This window comes from Pavona decussata, unplaced genomic scaffold, assembly GCF_977016875.1.
Source record: "Pavona decussata unplaced genomic scaffold, jaPavDecu1.1 SCAFFOLD_273, whole genome shotgun sequence".
In the NCBI taxonomy this organism is placed as follows: domain Eukaryota; kingdom Metazoa; phylum Cnidaria; class Anthozoa; order Scleractinia; family Agariciidae; genus Pavona; species Pavona decussata.
In genome coordinates this window covers 1304935-1321980 of record NW_028145675.1, presented here as the reverse complement: position 1 = coordinate 1321980, position 17046 = coordinate 1304935, and the positions used below count along the sequence as shown (strand labels likewise).

The following is a 17046-nucleotide window of genomic DNA, read 5'->3' as shown; positions in this document are numbered from 1 at the left end:
ACATATCTTTGATTGGTTTCAGAAATGACAAGCTTGATTGACATAAGAAAACATGCTAAAAATACCATCATCCTAACAGTTTTCAAATCACAAAGCATAATTTTAAGTCAATGTGAAAAGAAGTCTGAAGTCAATCACCGTCCTCTGCATGTTTTCGAACTGACTGGATTTCAGGAGCCGGGGTTTTGCAGACAGTCTAGACTGGCGTGTTTTAGTCTCGTCCTCAATGAATTCAACGTTTGTTTTCGTCCAAGCCGACATGGAAATCTTCAACATGATGCCCTACGCCAAAATGTTGAGTAAGGAGCTACCAAACTGTTTGTACCAGGAATTGTACTTCAAAGCCTTTTAATTGTGGAGTATTTGTAACCTTACCTTCTTAGGTAACGTTCAATTGCAGTGGGAAGACTGCCATGCTTGTGTAGTCTTTCCCGTCTTCTTCACGCACTGTTGCGTGGAAATCCTCGAGAATTTTGTTGACTACCTCCGGTTCATAGTTTTCAATATTTTGGTCGTAGCCCTTTTGTGCTGTCCAAGACCTCCAAAATGTTAGCCTGTTGTTTGTGCTTTGTTGAGTTTCTTTGCAATTTCCTTTAAACTTCGAATCAAAATGCTGTTACTCTCTTCAAACCTGTTCGCCATTTTGTTTCGAGACAGCCTATTTGCAAATTTGCGTACCTGTCAATCATTTTAATTCCACCATCGTTGCAATAATTTCAACTTTGTCTACTCAATTTCACATTTCTGCGCTACATTTAGGATAAATTGAGCCGCTCTTCACCAACCAGATTGCAGAAATTTTTGTATATTATTATCTCTGATACCGATTGATGTGAAATTTATACTAGTTACTGGTTTTGGGCTGAAGTTTGTAAGCATTAATATCTCGGTAAAACGATATTAGGATGACGACGATAAAGAAAAAAAACTTGAAATCAGTAAATCGTGAATTTTGCGCTTTCCATATCTGAATTAGAAAAACTAATGCAAAATCACTATGGAATATGGCAAACAATTACACAAAAATGAAAATATTCTGACGGGGACGGACGGGGGAAGATTAGACAGTTATCTTGTCATATCCAAAAATCGCCTTGCTCCGATTAAGAGAATGTCCATTGACCGGATCGAGTTGTTTGGAACAGTGCTGAATAAGCGACTGAAACAACTGACGGAGAGAGTCCCGATATCAGTTCACCACGTGCTTCCACATTGTTGACTCACGGATAGTGTATGTCATGGTCCGTAAGGAGTCCTATGGATTCAGCAAGTTTGAGGTAGGTGCATTGGAGAGATCCAAGATGGCATGAAGCCTCAAAACTGGTACTGGATTGAGCACGAGTAGAACCTCGCAGATTGGCTCATGCGAGGCAAGAGACCTGACGAGATCGATTATAGCAGTCCATGGCAAAAAGGTCCAGATTTTCTCCAGTTACCAGAAACGGAATGGAAAGCCGTAAATTGCGGCTTGTAAAACAGCGGCATTAAATTAGCGCCTCCAATAAGCGCTCCAGCAAAAGTCCAAAAATTTAATCAACACTGCAGAGCTGTTACGAGTAATTAGGTAAACTAATCGGACTTCCGTTCATGTTGTTGACTCTGAGGGGTTAAGGACTCATGTTATTACAGACTGAACTGGAATCCACTCTCTCCTATTACCATGATTGAACGCTATTACTCTGGCCTGTGTTTCTTCTTGTTTATCTGCATTTCCTCTGACAATTATGGCTTTTCTTTTTCTTGCCCTACATTTGTCTCTAGCTCTGGCGTTTGTTGTTTCACCAGTGACACTTCTAGTGTTTCTGTGATAATATCATGGGGCATACCAGCAGATTTAGGCGGTAATACGTCTCCTTTGTCTGATCCTGGTGTTTCTGTCTTCTCTTCCATGCTTAGAAGTCAGGGCCTTGCTGGTTTATGTAGGAGATGGCCTCCTCTCACCATCTCAGCGAAATGACGCCACTTTGAAACCGATTCTTGCAGAGATGAATTTTGAGATGTTTCGTTTCAAAAATTTGAGAAGAGATGCATCATTATTTTGCTCTGCGATATCTAGTGGGGTGCTCCCGCCTTTGTCCCTTAGGTTGATGTTGCACCCTGATTCAATAAGAAGTTTGGAAACTCTTAAAACTTTTTTCAAAACAGACAAATGAAGTGGTGTATATCCATCAGTGTCAGGGATATTTGCATCTGCGTTATTTTTAAGCAACAATTTGACGTGTGTTTGGTCAACGTTCCAAACTGCGTTATGCAGCGGGGTACTTCCGTTCTTTTCCTGGAGGTTGATGTTGCACCCTGAATCAACAAGACGTTTGGAAACTTTGAAAACTCCTCGCTCAACAGACCTATGAAGTGGAGTACGTCCATAAGAGTCTGGAATATTTGCATCTGCGTTGTGTTCGAGCAACAATTTTACCAGTTCTTCGTCACTGCTCCAAACTGCGTTATGAAGCGCGGTACTTCCATGCTCATTCTGAAGGTTGATGTTGCACCCTGAATCAACAAGAAGTTTGGAAACTTTGTAAGATGCACGCTCAACAGACACATAAAGTGGTGTGCATCCACCACTACCTGAAATATTTGCATCTGCGTTGTTTTCAAGCAGCAATTTGACGAGTACTTCATCATTATTGCCAACTGCATTATGTAGCGGGGTACTTCCGTGCGCATCCTGAGAGTTGATATTGCACCCAGAATCAATAAGAAGTTTGGAAACTTTGTATAATCCACGGTCAACAGACACATGAAGTGGTGTCCATCCATCAGTACGTGGAATATCTGCATCTGCGTTGTTTTCCAGCAACAGTTTGACGAGTGCTTCGTTCCTCTCTTCAACTGCGTTTTGTAGTGGAGTTCTTCCGTGCTTATCCTGAGCGTTGATGTTGCACCCTGACTCAAGAAGAACTTCGGAAACTTTGAAAACTCCGCACTCAACAGACCTATGAAGTGCAGTACGTCCATAAGAATCTGGAAAATTTGCGTCTGCCTTGTGTTCCAGCAACAATTTGATGAGTTCTTCGTCACTGCTGCAAGCTGCGTTATGAAGCGGGGTACTTCCGCGCTCATCCTGAGAGTTGATATTGCACCCTGAATCAACAAGAAGTTTGGAAACTTTGTAAGATCCACGGTCAGCAGACACATGAAGTGGTGTGCATCCATCAGTGCCTGGAATATTTGCATCTGCGTTGTTTTCAAGCAGCAATTTGACGAGTGCTTCATCATTATTGCCAACTGCATCATGTAGCGGGGTACTTCCGTGCTCATCCTGAGAGTTGATATTGCACCCTGAATCAACAAGAAGTTTGGAAACTTTGTATAATCCACGGTCAGCAGACGCATGAACCGGTGTGCATCCATCAGTGCCTGGAATATCTGCATCTGCCTTGTTTTCAAGCAGCAATTTGACGAGTGCTTCATCATTATTGCCAACTGCATTATGTAGCGGGGTACTTCCGTGCTCATCCTCAGAGTTGATGTTGCACCCTGAATCAACAAGAAGTTTGGAAACTTTGTATAATCCACGATCAGCAGACGCATGAAGTGGTGTGCATCCATCAGTGCCTGGAATATTTGCATCCGCATTGTTTTCAAGCAGCAATTTGACAAGTGCTTCATCATTATTGCCAACTGCATTATGTAGCGGGGTACTTCCGTGCTCATCCTGAGAGTTGATGTTGCACCCTGAATCAATAAGAAGTTTGGAAACTTTGTAAGATCCACGGTCAGCAGATGCATGAAGTGGTGTGCATCCGTCAGTGACTGAAATATTTGCATCCGCATTGTTTTCAAGCAGCAATTTGACGAGTGCTTCATTATTGTTGCAAACTGCATTATGTAGCGGAATACTTCCGTGCTCATCCTGAGGGTTGATGTTGCACCCTGAATCAACAAAAAGTTTGGAAACTTTGTAAGATCCACGCTCAACAGACATATGAAGTGGTGTGCATCCATCAGCGCCTGGTTTATTTGCATCTACGTTGTTTTTAAGCAACAGTTTGACGAGTGCTTCGTTCCTCCTTCCAACTACATTATGTAGCGGAGTGCTTCCATGCTCATCCTGAGGGTTGATGGTGCACCCTGACTCAAGAAGAAGTTTGAAAACTTTGAAAACTCCTCGCTCAACAGACCTATGAAGTGGAGTACTTCTGTAAGAATCTGGAATATCTGCGTCTGCGTTCTGTTCCAGCAACAATTTGACGAGTTCTACGTTACTGCTCCAAGCTGCGTTATGAAGCGGGGTACTTCCGTGCTCATCCTGAGAGTTGATGTTGCATCCTGAATCAACAAGAAGTTTGGAAACTTTGTAAGATCCACGGTCGGCAGATGCATGAAGTGGTGTACATCCATCAGTGCCTGGAATATTTGCATCTGCGTTGTTTTCAAGCAACAATTTGACGAGCGCTTCATCGCTGTTCCAAACTGCATAATGTAGCGGGGTGCGTCCGTTCTTGTTTTGGAAATTGATATTACACTCTGACTCAACAAGAAGTTTGGACACTTTGAAGAATCCTCGCTCAACAGACCTGTGAAGTGGAGTACAGCCAGACGTGTCCGAAATATTTGCATCTGCGTCTTTTATGAGCAATAATTTGACAAGTGCTTCGTAATTATTCCGAACTGCGTCATGTAGCGGGGTACTTCCATCCTTCTGAAGGTTGATGTTGCACCCTGACTCAATAAGCACTTTGGAAACTTTGAAGAATTCTCGCGAAACAGACAAATGAAGTGCTGTCCATCCATCACGATCAGGAATACTTGTATCTGCGTTGTTTTCAAGCAACAATTTGACGAGCGCTTCATTATTCTCCAAAACTGCCCTAATAAGTGGTGTGCATCCACAAGTGTCCTGAACATTTGCATCTGCGTTGTTTTTTAGCAACAAACGGACGAGCGTTTCATCAATGTTCTCAACTGCAATATCTAGTGGGGTGCGTCCGTTCTTGTTCAGTAGGTTGACGTTACATCCTGAATCAACAACAAGCTGAGAAACCTTGACAAATTCATGACGGACAGAGTAGTGCAATGGGGCACATCCATCAAGAGCTTGAATATTAGCATCAGCCTCATGCTCCAAAAGTAGGCGAGCAGTAGTGTAGTTGTTCCAAGACGCCGCCAACAACAAAGGTACCCACCTCTCATCGGTTCTTTGGGCATTAACGTCAGCGCCAAGATCAATGAGGGTCTTGATCAACATACTTGAAGACGATGGACTCGCTAAGATCAGAGGTGTAATATTGCACATTGCGGGAACATTAATATCCATACCATCATTCAACACGAGTTCTATCACTTTTTCTGCATCATCACTCCGTGCACAGCAGTGTAACTCTGATAGTGTGTTGACTTTCTCGACCATGTCTTGGTAGAGTGTGCAGATCTCATCATGGCCTGGCTTTTTGTCGTCAATGCTTAATAGCATATCAACTGCAGTCTTTCTCGGAAAAACTTTGGCGTCGTTTCCTGTGGTTTCTAACTTCATCATTTTTACGACGTTACCAAGAAACACGTGCAGTTTGACAACCATACCATAGTCCCCTTCATAGACAGCTGCTTGTAGCAGATTAAAACCCGACCGTCCTTCCACACGCAAAATAGTCTCCCGTGCTAATGTCTTCAGACTGGGCTGCAATGAAAACGTTCAAGATAGTGTAAAATCGGCATAACATCACGCACTACCTGTTGATGGTGACAATTGAAACTGGCAACAGAAACAACAACTGCCGGCACGAAAGAGTTGAATTATAGTCATTTTATGAAGAGCAATAACACCTGAATACTTTTTAAGTTGCAGATAAAGGTCTGGAAAGCTTCCACACAAGATTAGAAAGAGAAGTCGCTTATGTTTGATGGTGATTCACAAGAGACCGAAATAACACCAGTTTGTATCCCAGCCAATTATTAGCGGTTTCCCTGTGTTGTGTACAGAAATCTGAATGGCAGCTTAATTTTAGTAAGCAGTCAAACTATATTCAACCTATAACTAATAAATACCAACAGGATTCTGCTCTAGTCATCCTAGGATAGTTCGCAAAGAGGCAATGGCGAGAAAACGGTTTTATAACTTACCGGCTGTTGATAACTTGGTCTCGCATTATTCTTCAGAAGCAACTGCACTATGGATTGATGATTGTGACGTTCAGCTTTCTGCATAGGTGTACGTTGAAACTAAAAACAAACGAAGAATGTCAAGTAGACGGGCCAACACACTTTTATATTTCCTGTGCGGGTATATGCACGTGAAGGATGCACAGTTTTCAGCAAACACTGGAAATTACAGTTGCTAAAGAATGCTGTGGAGCTTTTACGAAATACTGTAGCTTGAGATAAATTGGCGGCACTCTTTAAAGATGTAATAGCACCCCCAACACAGGTCTTGGCTACTGGACATCTGACAGGAGTTGAAAACTACGTTGCCTTTCTGTAACAATAAAAAAATTGATGAACAGGCTAACAAGGTAATGGAAGAGGTTTAACTTAGCTAACCAACTCACCCTGTCTACAGCATTGACGTTTGCACCATGTTCTAACAACAGTCTGACAACAGATTCCTGTCCATACCAACAGGCAAGGTGAAGAGGTGTCAAAGAAAACTGCGATAAAAATCAACAATGAGCAGAAAGTTTAGGTTCAAACAATGCACAACCTACTACGTGTCGTACGAGAGGAAACATTTACACACTTACAAAGATACGGGCGCGGGTATGTTTGAATAAAGAATATTTAACAAAGGATACGGGCACAGTAAAGTACAGATGATACGGAAACATTGTGCAAGATTTTATGCACATAAAAAGCCGGAAAAAAAGAAAACATGAGAAAAAAGTGACAACCAGAATCGAAGGAAATTAAAACCTGGTCTCTTAGGTCCACATCTTCACCACTGGAAAGAAGCATTTTCACAGTCTCGTACTGTCCATTAATGGCAGCTTTGTGCAGTGCACGTCTTGATGACTGTTAAAAAAAAAAAAACCAACATATAAGAACTTCAAATCCTAAAAAAATAATCCACTAATTCCACTCCTCCCTATTTCCTACTTGTAAACCTTCTGGTTACTGCCCATTTAAAAATTAATTGTTTCCCAACGTGATATTCTGAATCTGAGTTCAACTCTACATAAAATTAAGGTGGAAATACCCTTAAAATAGTAATAGTAATCACAGATTAAAAAGTGCGGTCGACATGCCAATTTGATAGACCGCATATCTTCACGTGAAAATGAGGCCAGATTCTTGCATCAAAACGAGGTAAATTTGCGTGACAGAGAAACAAAATGGCCGCCAACCTCGATTTGTTCCGCATGCACTTGCACAGGGAGCGGAACGCAAACACAAAGTTAGACTTGCGGTCTCCTATTGTCGACCGCGATAAACTTAAAGTTCCAAACAACAAAGCAAATATATATTTTTTTATCAACTGGAACTCACTTTGGCCTTTTCACCTCTAATTATCCAGCTCATGTCCTGTTTCTTCTCCTGAAATGGCATAACAAAAACTTGACACAAGGAATTCTATTGATAATTTAAAACCGATGATGCGCTCTGCACTCCGTTATAGCTATAGTCATCATCACCATGACTGACAAATACACCCCGTCATTACTGATGGTGGTATACGACAAATTATAGTATAACTGAGAGTGAAACAAAACACGGATAAGGCGTCTCTTCTTGCAGGGTACCCTCCTCGGAATAGGAATTAAAAGAGAATGCACAAAGTAGCAAATAATAATATAGATGATGAATGTGATGATGGTAAACTTTGACTTTAAGTATCCATTTAAGGTGATGAAACAGTGCAGGTTTCTAACAATTCGGCATTCGACTTGCACACTACTCAGCCAGTTCATACCTGAATGTACTTTTCAATAGTTATTTAAAAATGAACAAAAACATAACGTCTTACTTCCTGATAATCTGAACTTGTGCTCGCTTCCCCATCTGGCTCAGTTTGTTGAGGTGGAAAGTGAGTTCTGTCTGCTACGTTTGGATATAAAAAAAAAATATAGAAACAGTAAAAGAGCTCAAAATGTCGGAACTGTATTCAGTAGTCCTGGATACGCCTTGGAAGACATTTACAAGGGCCAGAAAAAGTGCATATTTCAACTGGTTCAACCACTAAACGCTACATGAAAGTTAAAAATGGAGTCAAAGAGCACGGGCAACTGAGAAAAACAAAGGATAGGCTGCTGCACTGTAAACCTTCGACTTTTTCGGAGGTAGAAACTAAAAAGGGGGGCAACATACAAACCGACCTACTGAGGAAATATTTACAAGGTTTCTGCTAAGGAACCAAAAAGTAAATTTTATATAGCAGGGAAACCTTGAGCAAAATGGAGTTCCATGTCCTAAATTACCTTGATTTTACAGATCTAAGAACAAACACCGAATAATTGCTTTGGTCTCTAGATATTGCAGCAAAAAGAGTACAAAAATTGATTTTCAAGCATGATAATTTCCCAAACACCATGATCACTATTGTGCCAGAAGCCGACTGATTGCTAGGACGGTTGCTATAAGTGTTTCAAACTAAATTTTCATAATTTCAATTTAGAAGATTATGTAAAAGAATACGGTAACCTACATATCACGTAAATGCCATGTCTAGTAATACGGAGACGTTTTGGCTTTTAAGGTTACCCTATACCATCAGAGGTGTCTGGCGTCCAAGCGATGTAGCGGTGATGTAGCGCGTCCAGTTTAAACTGTAGATACCTAAACCCATATATCAAATTAAAGCTTATACATGTAGAGCTGGCTATTAAACTATACCAAGAATTTTGAAATAAAATGAATTGCCGAATGTTTAGCACTGTTTTCTCGAATCAATTTTTTTTACTTGGAGGAGACACTTTAAAGAGCTAAAACTCACAGGGAATTTGTTCGCTTGCCTTCATATTTGGACAGTAGCTAGTTTAACATATAAAGAACAAAACCGTTTCCGCGATTATTTTCTTTCAAAATATTTTTTCTCCGAGAGCGATTTTTGTACGAACACTCCACACTTTTTTTATCCTATTTCGAAAATGTTCTGTAACTTTTCACTGCGATTGAATATGGCAAAACGCAGACACGTTTTTTTAGCGCTTTGGTTCCAGCAACTGAGGAGCAAATTAAATTAGCGAAAAATAAAATTCGCTCGACTTGTAGCTTTCAAAAGGTGATTCGGACGCTCACATTTAGAGGTCGTGAAAAATTCGACAATTGACTTTATTTCAAAATTCTTGGTATAGTTTTGATAGCCAACCCTATGAGCTTTAATTTGATATAAGAGTTCAGTTTAAACCGGACGCGCTACATCTCTTGAACGCGGGACAGCTCTAAAGGTATATGGTAACCTTAAAAAATTGAAAATTATGTGATTTGTAAAGAACCTGAGTATGAGTCAGTGAATAAATACACGCTTTCATTGGATGCATTTTGAAGCCGACACTATGCAAAAATGCACCATCACATATATCAGACGCCTTTTACAGATACCAATAATGCCAGTTACTTTGTATTTTTGTAATTATAGTCAACAAAAACGTAAACGCGCTAGTTTTGTCTTCCCGGCTATTGCAGGAGAGCATGTGGCACAAGATTCAATTAAGAGCTCAATATTTGGTCAATGTGTGTTAAATATCCATAGCCAACAGATCTGAAATAAAATCATGCCCCACCTTCTTTATAAGACTTGATTTACCACCCCGCTAACTACGCTAACTATTGGACCTTTTCCTTTTGTAATTTTAGGATCCACTACCTTTGACAACAAGAACACTCTTTCACGAACCTAGCGGCTAGCCAAAAATAAAATTCATTTTCTTTTCACTGACTTTAAGTAGAACGAAAATTTTACTGACTTCATGCAGTATTGCCCTACTTTTCCTAGACCTTCAAAAAAATCAGTTTCCGTGACTTTCCCTTACCGTGGCAACCGAGGAGATATTATTTTGGCCATTTGACCACAACGCGTTACGTTTCGTTTCCCTGCGGTACGTCTCGAAAAAACAGGTATTTAAATTGTTTCTTTACTTAAAATGCTACAGCTGAGCTTCTGATTTCCATTCAATAAAAAACTCCTTGAACTATCACTAAAACGTACCTGACATTTCCATGAAAGCCTTCCTGCACATCAAGTAATTTCCCTCTTCTATGGTTGTCTTCAATCTAACCGTCTCCAGGTTCAGTTTCCTCTTGATTTCCTCAGTCATAAGGTGCCTCTCAACTTCTTCATTGAGGCGACCAGAGAGATAGTCACTCCACAGACGCTGAAGACTTTCTAGGTTAGGGCATCGCACTACAATTTCCAAAGAGCCCACGTTAACGGACACAAGGGCCAAGTGGTAAGCCTTTTCTAAAAATTCAATCAGGGCTCCCACTGGTTCCAGTTCAGCTGTGGAAAGGTTGTGGGATTTCACATACGTCTGTGCTTGAAGTGCTAACATTGCATGGACTGTTTGTTGTTGTTCTTCATTTAGACCTTGGGTGCTGATGAAAAGCTTGATAAGAGTATCTGAAATCAACGTGAAATTCACGTAAGTGTTATAGACCTTCTTATATGTACATGTCCAAATACTGTACATGAATTAAGCTGTCTCTAAAGTGCAATATTTCCATTCTGTTGGCTGAGTTGAGTCATTTGACCTAGCCATTTCATTTGTAGATATACATGTACTTCTCTGCAAAAATTAAAATGAAATGATTAATATTAATTTAACGAGGGTGTTACTAAGCAGCTAGTCTAACAACTGGTCCTCAGATTCCTGCTCAGCTTGGAATTCACATAGTTGCCTCTTGTGGAAGGAGGAGAACTGCAGAATCTGGAGACAAACTGTCAAAGCAAGGACGAGTCACAACAACAAACTAAACCCATATATTACGTGAAATACGGGAATCCAACCCGTGCCACACTTTTGAATAGCCAGTGCTCTCACCACTATGCCATAACCTCTCTCACACATGGAATGTTACATGTAATCATTAGCATGCCATGTTTATTTTTTTTTTTCTTATGCGCTACAGCGAAAAGGTGATGGCTCCGTCGTGTTGCCATAAAATCACGGCTTGGATGACTCACAATTACACAAAGATGGAGGACTCGGTAGCCAAGGAAAGGAATATATCCAAAACGGAAGTTGAGTGCTACGTTTGACTATAAGCACTTCCATGTAGAAAATCAAAAACAACAGCAATGCCTCTCTCGTAGTCTGAATCATAGCTATCGGACCTATCGCAGATCGCAATGATATGATCGCAGACAACTGCAGAAGATAGAACCAAGTCCTACCACCTTCCGTAATTTCCGATCGTGTGATCGAGACACCATCATACATGTAGTTCATATTTGCCAAATTTCGCTGCTCAGAAAGATTAATCACTTTTTTGTCTTTTCTTGTTTCTTTTGGTCTTTCCCCATATAACATGCTCAAACCATGCTCAATCGTTACTTGTAGTTTATGTAACTCCGTGGACCAGTCCAGGGAAAAGGTAGTCCAAGGAACAGACTTAAATACAACTGAAACCCAACATATAAGCTTCTTCATGGAGCGATGACAACTAAATTTATATCTAAAAGAAACAAGCTCCATACCTATAGGGTCAAAAGAGGTTCCTGCAATGCTTGGTTTTCCTTTCGCTTCTTCATCAAGACGAAGACGTTTCTGTGAAGGACCTTTATCTAGTGTGACTGCAGCTGGCATCGGTTCAGCAGGGGACTCTTCCCTTGCAGTTTTAATAGTGGTGCTGGAAGGGCCTGTAAAATAAAATAGACACTATCATTCAATATTTTGGGTTCATTCTACGCCCTTTATTCCCTAACAGTGATCAGCATCAATGCTTATATTTTAATAGCTTCTACCCAGTACTTTGAGAAGAAAAGTATGGGGACAAGACAGGAGAATACGTTCTTTGATATAAGGGGTAAAAGGCTTAAAAAATTAATGGAGCCATGAAAGAATGAGATTTCAAACTTAACAATTGGGCAATAACACTATCAGCAAGTAATAGATATAGATGGTGCCCATTGAACACTTGAAAATAATGAATGTTGAAATCATTGACAGATCATCGACGTGCGTGATAGAAACTCTATAAATGAACGTATAGCGCTACCAAACGTATACAATAACATTAAGAGTTTTTAGTCTTTACGATACTCTAGAGACCACTGTTACACTTTGAAATTCCGTCGAGGTGTGATTTATTTATTTATCACACATCGTGTACATATTCCAAGCAGGACGCCGTTAGATATTTGCATTTTTATCTTTGCTGAAGAAGGCAACAGTAGTGGCCGAAACGTCCAGTATATATATTTTTAGCCAGTGTCAACTTTTTAATTCTTTTCTTTATATCCAAAGTTCTATAACTATTATTACGATCTTGATAAACAACCACTATTTCAGATTGTACTGGTCAATAGCTTTCATTTTCATTTTAGCAGTCACACAATGGGATTTCTTTAACAGACTGAACGGTTAGAACCAACTGATACAGGACCATAAATTTTACTCTTGGAGTTAACAGTGTTTATAACAATTACTACAGGGTGTCTGTTACTCTGCCTGAATTTGCAGTTGCATTTGGAATTAAAACGAAAAACACCAAGTAACAACTCATACCTTGAACCATTCTGCACATCATTTCCACAAAGGCTTCACATTGTTCCTTCCAACTGTACTTGTTGTCATAAGAAGCTCTCAGAAATTTGATCTCGTCAAGCCGCACTGCATGACTGGCACGGACACCTCCAATTGCCTCTGCCCACTTTGTAGGGTCATCTGAGTTAACTATCCATGATTTTCCATAAGGAATGCTCTCTAATGCTCTAGCAAATCCAGACTTGCTACCAACAAGAATAGGTAAACCAGCTGACAGGGCTTCAAGGGCAACAAGACCAAATCCCTCTGATCTGGATGGCATAATAGCAAGATCAACCTCATTCAGTAAGTCTTTCATCTTTTCTCTATTTTGCACAAACTTTCTGACAGTCAGTTGCTCTTCAGCGACACCACGTTGGAGGAGTTTTTCTCTTACAGCATCCTGCTTTCCGTCAGGTGCACCCACAAAGAGCAGATGATAAAGTTTATTTCTCAGCCGGGGATCAAAAAATGCTTCAACAGCAATGTTGTATCCCTTTAGTTCAAAGTCTTCATCATCACCACGACCACATAACAACACTTTAAAGGGATACTCTAGCCCCCAAAACAACTTTCCAAATTCAGAAAGCTTATGACCCAAATAAAAGATATTTACCAAATTTGGAGTTCGATCTCCGCTATTTTGCCTAGAAAAGCGAAAAGTTTCTCGTCACGGGATTCGAAGCAGCGCTTGGGCCGAAAACCGGAAATGACGTAGAAAGAAGAACTCGCCAAACCTTTTCCGGTTAGATTCCTCTGGATTTCTTTAGCAAGTTTCGGTAAATGGCTTGATTTTAAAATTCCAAAATAAAATGTATAGTTCAAGTTTTGGGGAAAATTCAATAATACCGTATCGATTTATGGTTGCTCTATGCTTAATTCTAGTAACAACGGTGAAGGTCTTAATAATTCGCATTTCTTTCGGGTTTTGTACGGGTGGTTCGGACACACGCGATTCGATTTGTTTGCTGACCTCACGACCGCTGCTCACTTTTCTGAAGACTGTTCTCAACCACAAATTATCACAGCTGTGTCTGTGGAAAGATGAAAAGCTCACAAAACGCCATTTCAATCTTGTTTTAAAGAAGGACTATCAGAAAATAAGAGCATAGGCCCGATGGAGGACAGCACGTCCAATGAAGCCGCTCGCGCCAGACAGATTACAAAACAAGCTACTCCACCAGAACTAGCTATGGTTCACTGTATGTTTGAAAAATAATAAGAAATTGTTATTGCAGTGCAGCCTGAAGAAAACTAGCATAAGCCGATAATGATACTTAAGCTTACCTTTCGAACACGCGTAGTATCGCAGTTATTTCATTAACCTTGTTCAGTTCAGGTACGCGACTCAGTCGCTGTATACACGGCGCGACAGGGCAAAATGACCAACAAAGGTGAACACCGTTTTCTAAATCAGCATAATATCAAAGGTAAAGGCCTTATTTTGCTTTAAAATGGCAAACAATGAAAAATTGCCGGTATCATTACTTAGCGGAAAAAATCCCTGTAAAGTGAGCTCGAATGCGGTATTAATAGAACGCAATATGCAATATGGAAGGAAAGGTATAAACTTTAATGTCCCAAAAGGCCCAGCACAACACAATGACTTCCGAATTTATTTATGGGCTTAGACTTCGTCGTAGTATTGCTGTTTGTACAGGTACCGCTCCTGTAAAGTGTGAATCGTTATAATGAAAGCTGCCCACATCTCCAAGCTTTCGCTGAGCTTTGTACGCTGTGTCTCTAACAGGCCAATTCCCGGGGTAAAATTTACGTGGATTTTTTTTAAAAATGTAACTAAACTGGATTTCAAATAACAACGCCGTACCATAAAAAGGAAACTTTAATGCTACTCAAAACGTATTCAATCGCCAATGAAATCTCATTGCGGATGTGAAACACACCGAATTCGCGATAGAATGCATAACTGGTCGCTTACCAATCCGCTCTTAAACACCTCTTTGCACTCGTTTTGTAGAGTCCGTAACCGAGTTCACTTCGCTGTTACACGGCTAAACACATACGACAGAGCGCCCTCATAGCTCTGCTAACATAGCTCCGTCGGCAATTTCGATTGTACTATTTTGTTCGGAAGAAAAACAAGCAAAAGAACTGCGCTAATCCCCAGAATCCATATTCTCTTCAGTGTTGTAAACAATAGCGGTTCTTCATTCTACGTCATCGATCACGTGCTCCACTAAAGTCGATTTTTACTTCCGGTCTTCAAAAAGGGGAAAATTTCGCCTTTCTCCGGCAATTTTAGGCCTTTTACTTGTTTCTTTTGAACTTTATGTGCCGTTTACCCTTTATTATAGTACAAATGCTACCTTTTAAGCGAAAGTTGTTTTGGGGTCTAGAGTATCCCTTTAAAGTCACCACTCTCATTAGGAGCTTGTTTTAAGTCCCCAAATTCCCTCTCAAAAAGACCTGGCGTTACAGTGAAAATATCCTGATTCTCCTTGCATCGTCGGAGATATGAAGAGTAAGAACCTTCAAGCCTTGGTCCAACAGGCACAACCAGATCAGCCATTTTACAGAGATCAACTTCAACCTGATGTTTCTTTTCACCCTTTGAAATGGGATCAGAGTAGCCTTTGTACCTACTGAGGTCTTCTGGAGCAGTATGCACCACTTGCACCCATTTGCAATTGGAAAACTGGGCAGAACCTTTTATGAATTGTACTTGCCGGCCAAGCTTCACACATTTGTGTTTATCCTTTAAAACAGCTAAGCGAAAGGAAGACGAAGACCAAGAGCCAACTTCTAAGAGGAGCAGGGAAAAGCGAATGGTAAGCTTTCGATACTGAATATTCACAACCGCTTGTGACATTCTTAGTGTTGTAACCTTCTGAGGTTTATAGTTTGACCTCACTGTTAACTCAGTCGCAAGTTTTATAAAATATGGCGTAATTGTTTTGGTATATATTCTCATAGATCGTGAGATCCGCGAAGTTTCGTTGAGACCAAGCTCTCAAAAAATACTAGCACAAATGCTACCACTGATGTAAATAGATCGATGCGAGAACAGTCGCACTCGGCGAACACAGAAAACATTGTAAACCACGATGTAGATAAGTTAGATAAACTGCAGCAAGAATTCAACGAGCTCAAACAAATATTGTACGCACATGTGTTGCAGAATTCTGCAAACAATAAAAATGTTGAAAAGTATAACAGCGTTATCTCTGAAAACCTTACCACCACAACGGGGGTTCAAAATAAAAAAGGGCACAAAACAAATAACAAGCGCAAAGAGCGCAGAAAAAAATTGACTAAAAACGGATTGAGACACAAAGAGAAAAACACGAGAAATTCATAAAGAATTTTTCAAACAAACAACTTAGCGACAGCCTGTTAGCGTTATTTCTAAAGGCTCAAATTTGTCCCCGGCGACACCGGTGACAGACACCAATTACATTAGACGCCAACTCTTGTGAGACTTCGAACATTTCGCAAGACGTATGCGCCTAAAAGATACAATGGATTTGGTAAACTGTGGGACAGTGACAAAAAGGAAATTAACCTGTTCATTGGACAAGCTAACAACTTCCATCCTACAATTAAATTTACGGCCGAAATTTGAGAGAACGAGACAAGCTATTATTATCACAGTTCAACACGTGTCTCTCCTGTAGTTCCACGAGAACAATGTCGCTAGTCAGCGCTTCCCAATCGCCTTCGAGTTCCTTGCAGCAGTAGCACTCGCTGATATTTGCTAGCAGATCACGGCTACAGTTACCACAAGTACATCTACATGGAAAATAATTCGTTCGAATGTATGTGAGTACTTGGCCATAGTTTTGACAGATGATAATGAAGAGCGCGTATGCAAAATGCAAGGTGAGAACTTTACCATTCACTAACACGCACTCTATTCTCCAAGCGTTTCGTTAAATCTTCTTTGAGTCGTCGCTTCTCCTCTTGTTCCTTGTGATATGTTTTTAGCCATTCTTCGTCTGCTATCGGCTCGTCCGCGTACGGTTCGAGTGTATCATCATCTTCACACGTATTACTTGTTTCGTGGACGCCATCTATCGCCTCGACTTCGACGCTTTCAAATTCGTTCTAGCTGCTTTCTTCAGTGGTTTGCTCACTTTCCGTGTCAGATAAGTTTTCTGCCATGGAATATACTTATTTGGAGCTAAGTTTTTCCTTCCTACCGGTGAATCTGACGATTTTCTTTCTTTTTTTTCTTTAGACACGAGAGTTCCTGAATGTACGTCACAGACCATGTCACGTGGCCCTATTGTGAGCCGTCGGCATTCTCATCAGCGGGGCGGGTGGACCGCAATAAAATAGGATTTTAGAGATTTGCTAAATTCATAAAAAATTCGCGTTTCATGCAAATCGAAAAATTTTTTCGCGGACGTTCTTCGCGTGATGTAAAGATTCAGATGAGAAAATAAAAAAATTCCGTTATGGGCAC

General features: G+C 40.5%; 1 protein-coding gene across 2 annotated transcripts in view; it reads right to left on the bottom strand.

The window, feature by feature from the left end:
* Positions 1–352: 352 nt before the first annotated feature.
* Positions 353–17046, bottom strand: part of LOC146455526 (uncharacterized) — a 58879-nt gene continuing 42185 nt past the window's right edge. For both annotated transcript variants that reach the window (XM_085094223.1, XM_085094224.1), the window contains exons 9-12: positions 6853–6951; positions 6492–6590; positions 6067–6165; positions 353–5623 (exon numbers count right to left, since the gene is read on the bottom strand). In XM_085094223.1, coding sequence (XP_084950349.1) covers positions 1946–5623; positions 6067–6165; positions 6492–6590; positions 6853–6951 — 3975 coding nt within the window. In that variant the 3' untranslated portion in view covers positions 353–1945. The remainder of the gene's footprint in view (positions 5624–6066; positions 6166–6491; positions 6591–6852; positions 6952–17046) is intronic.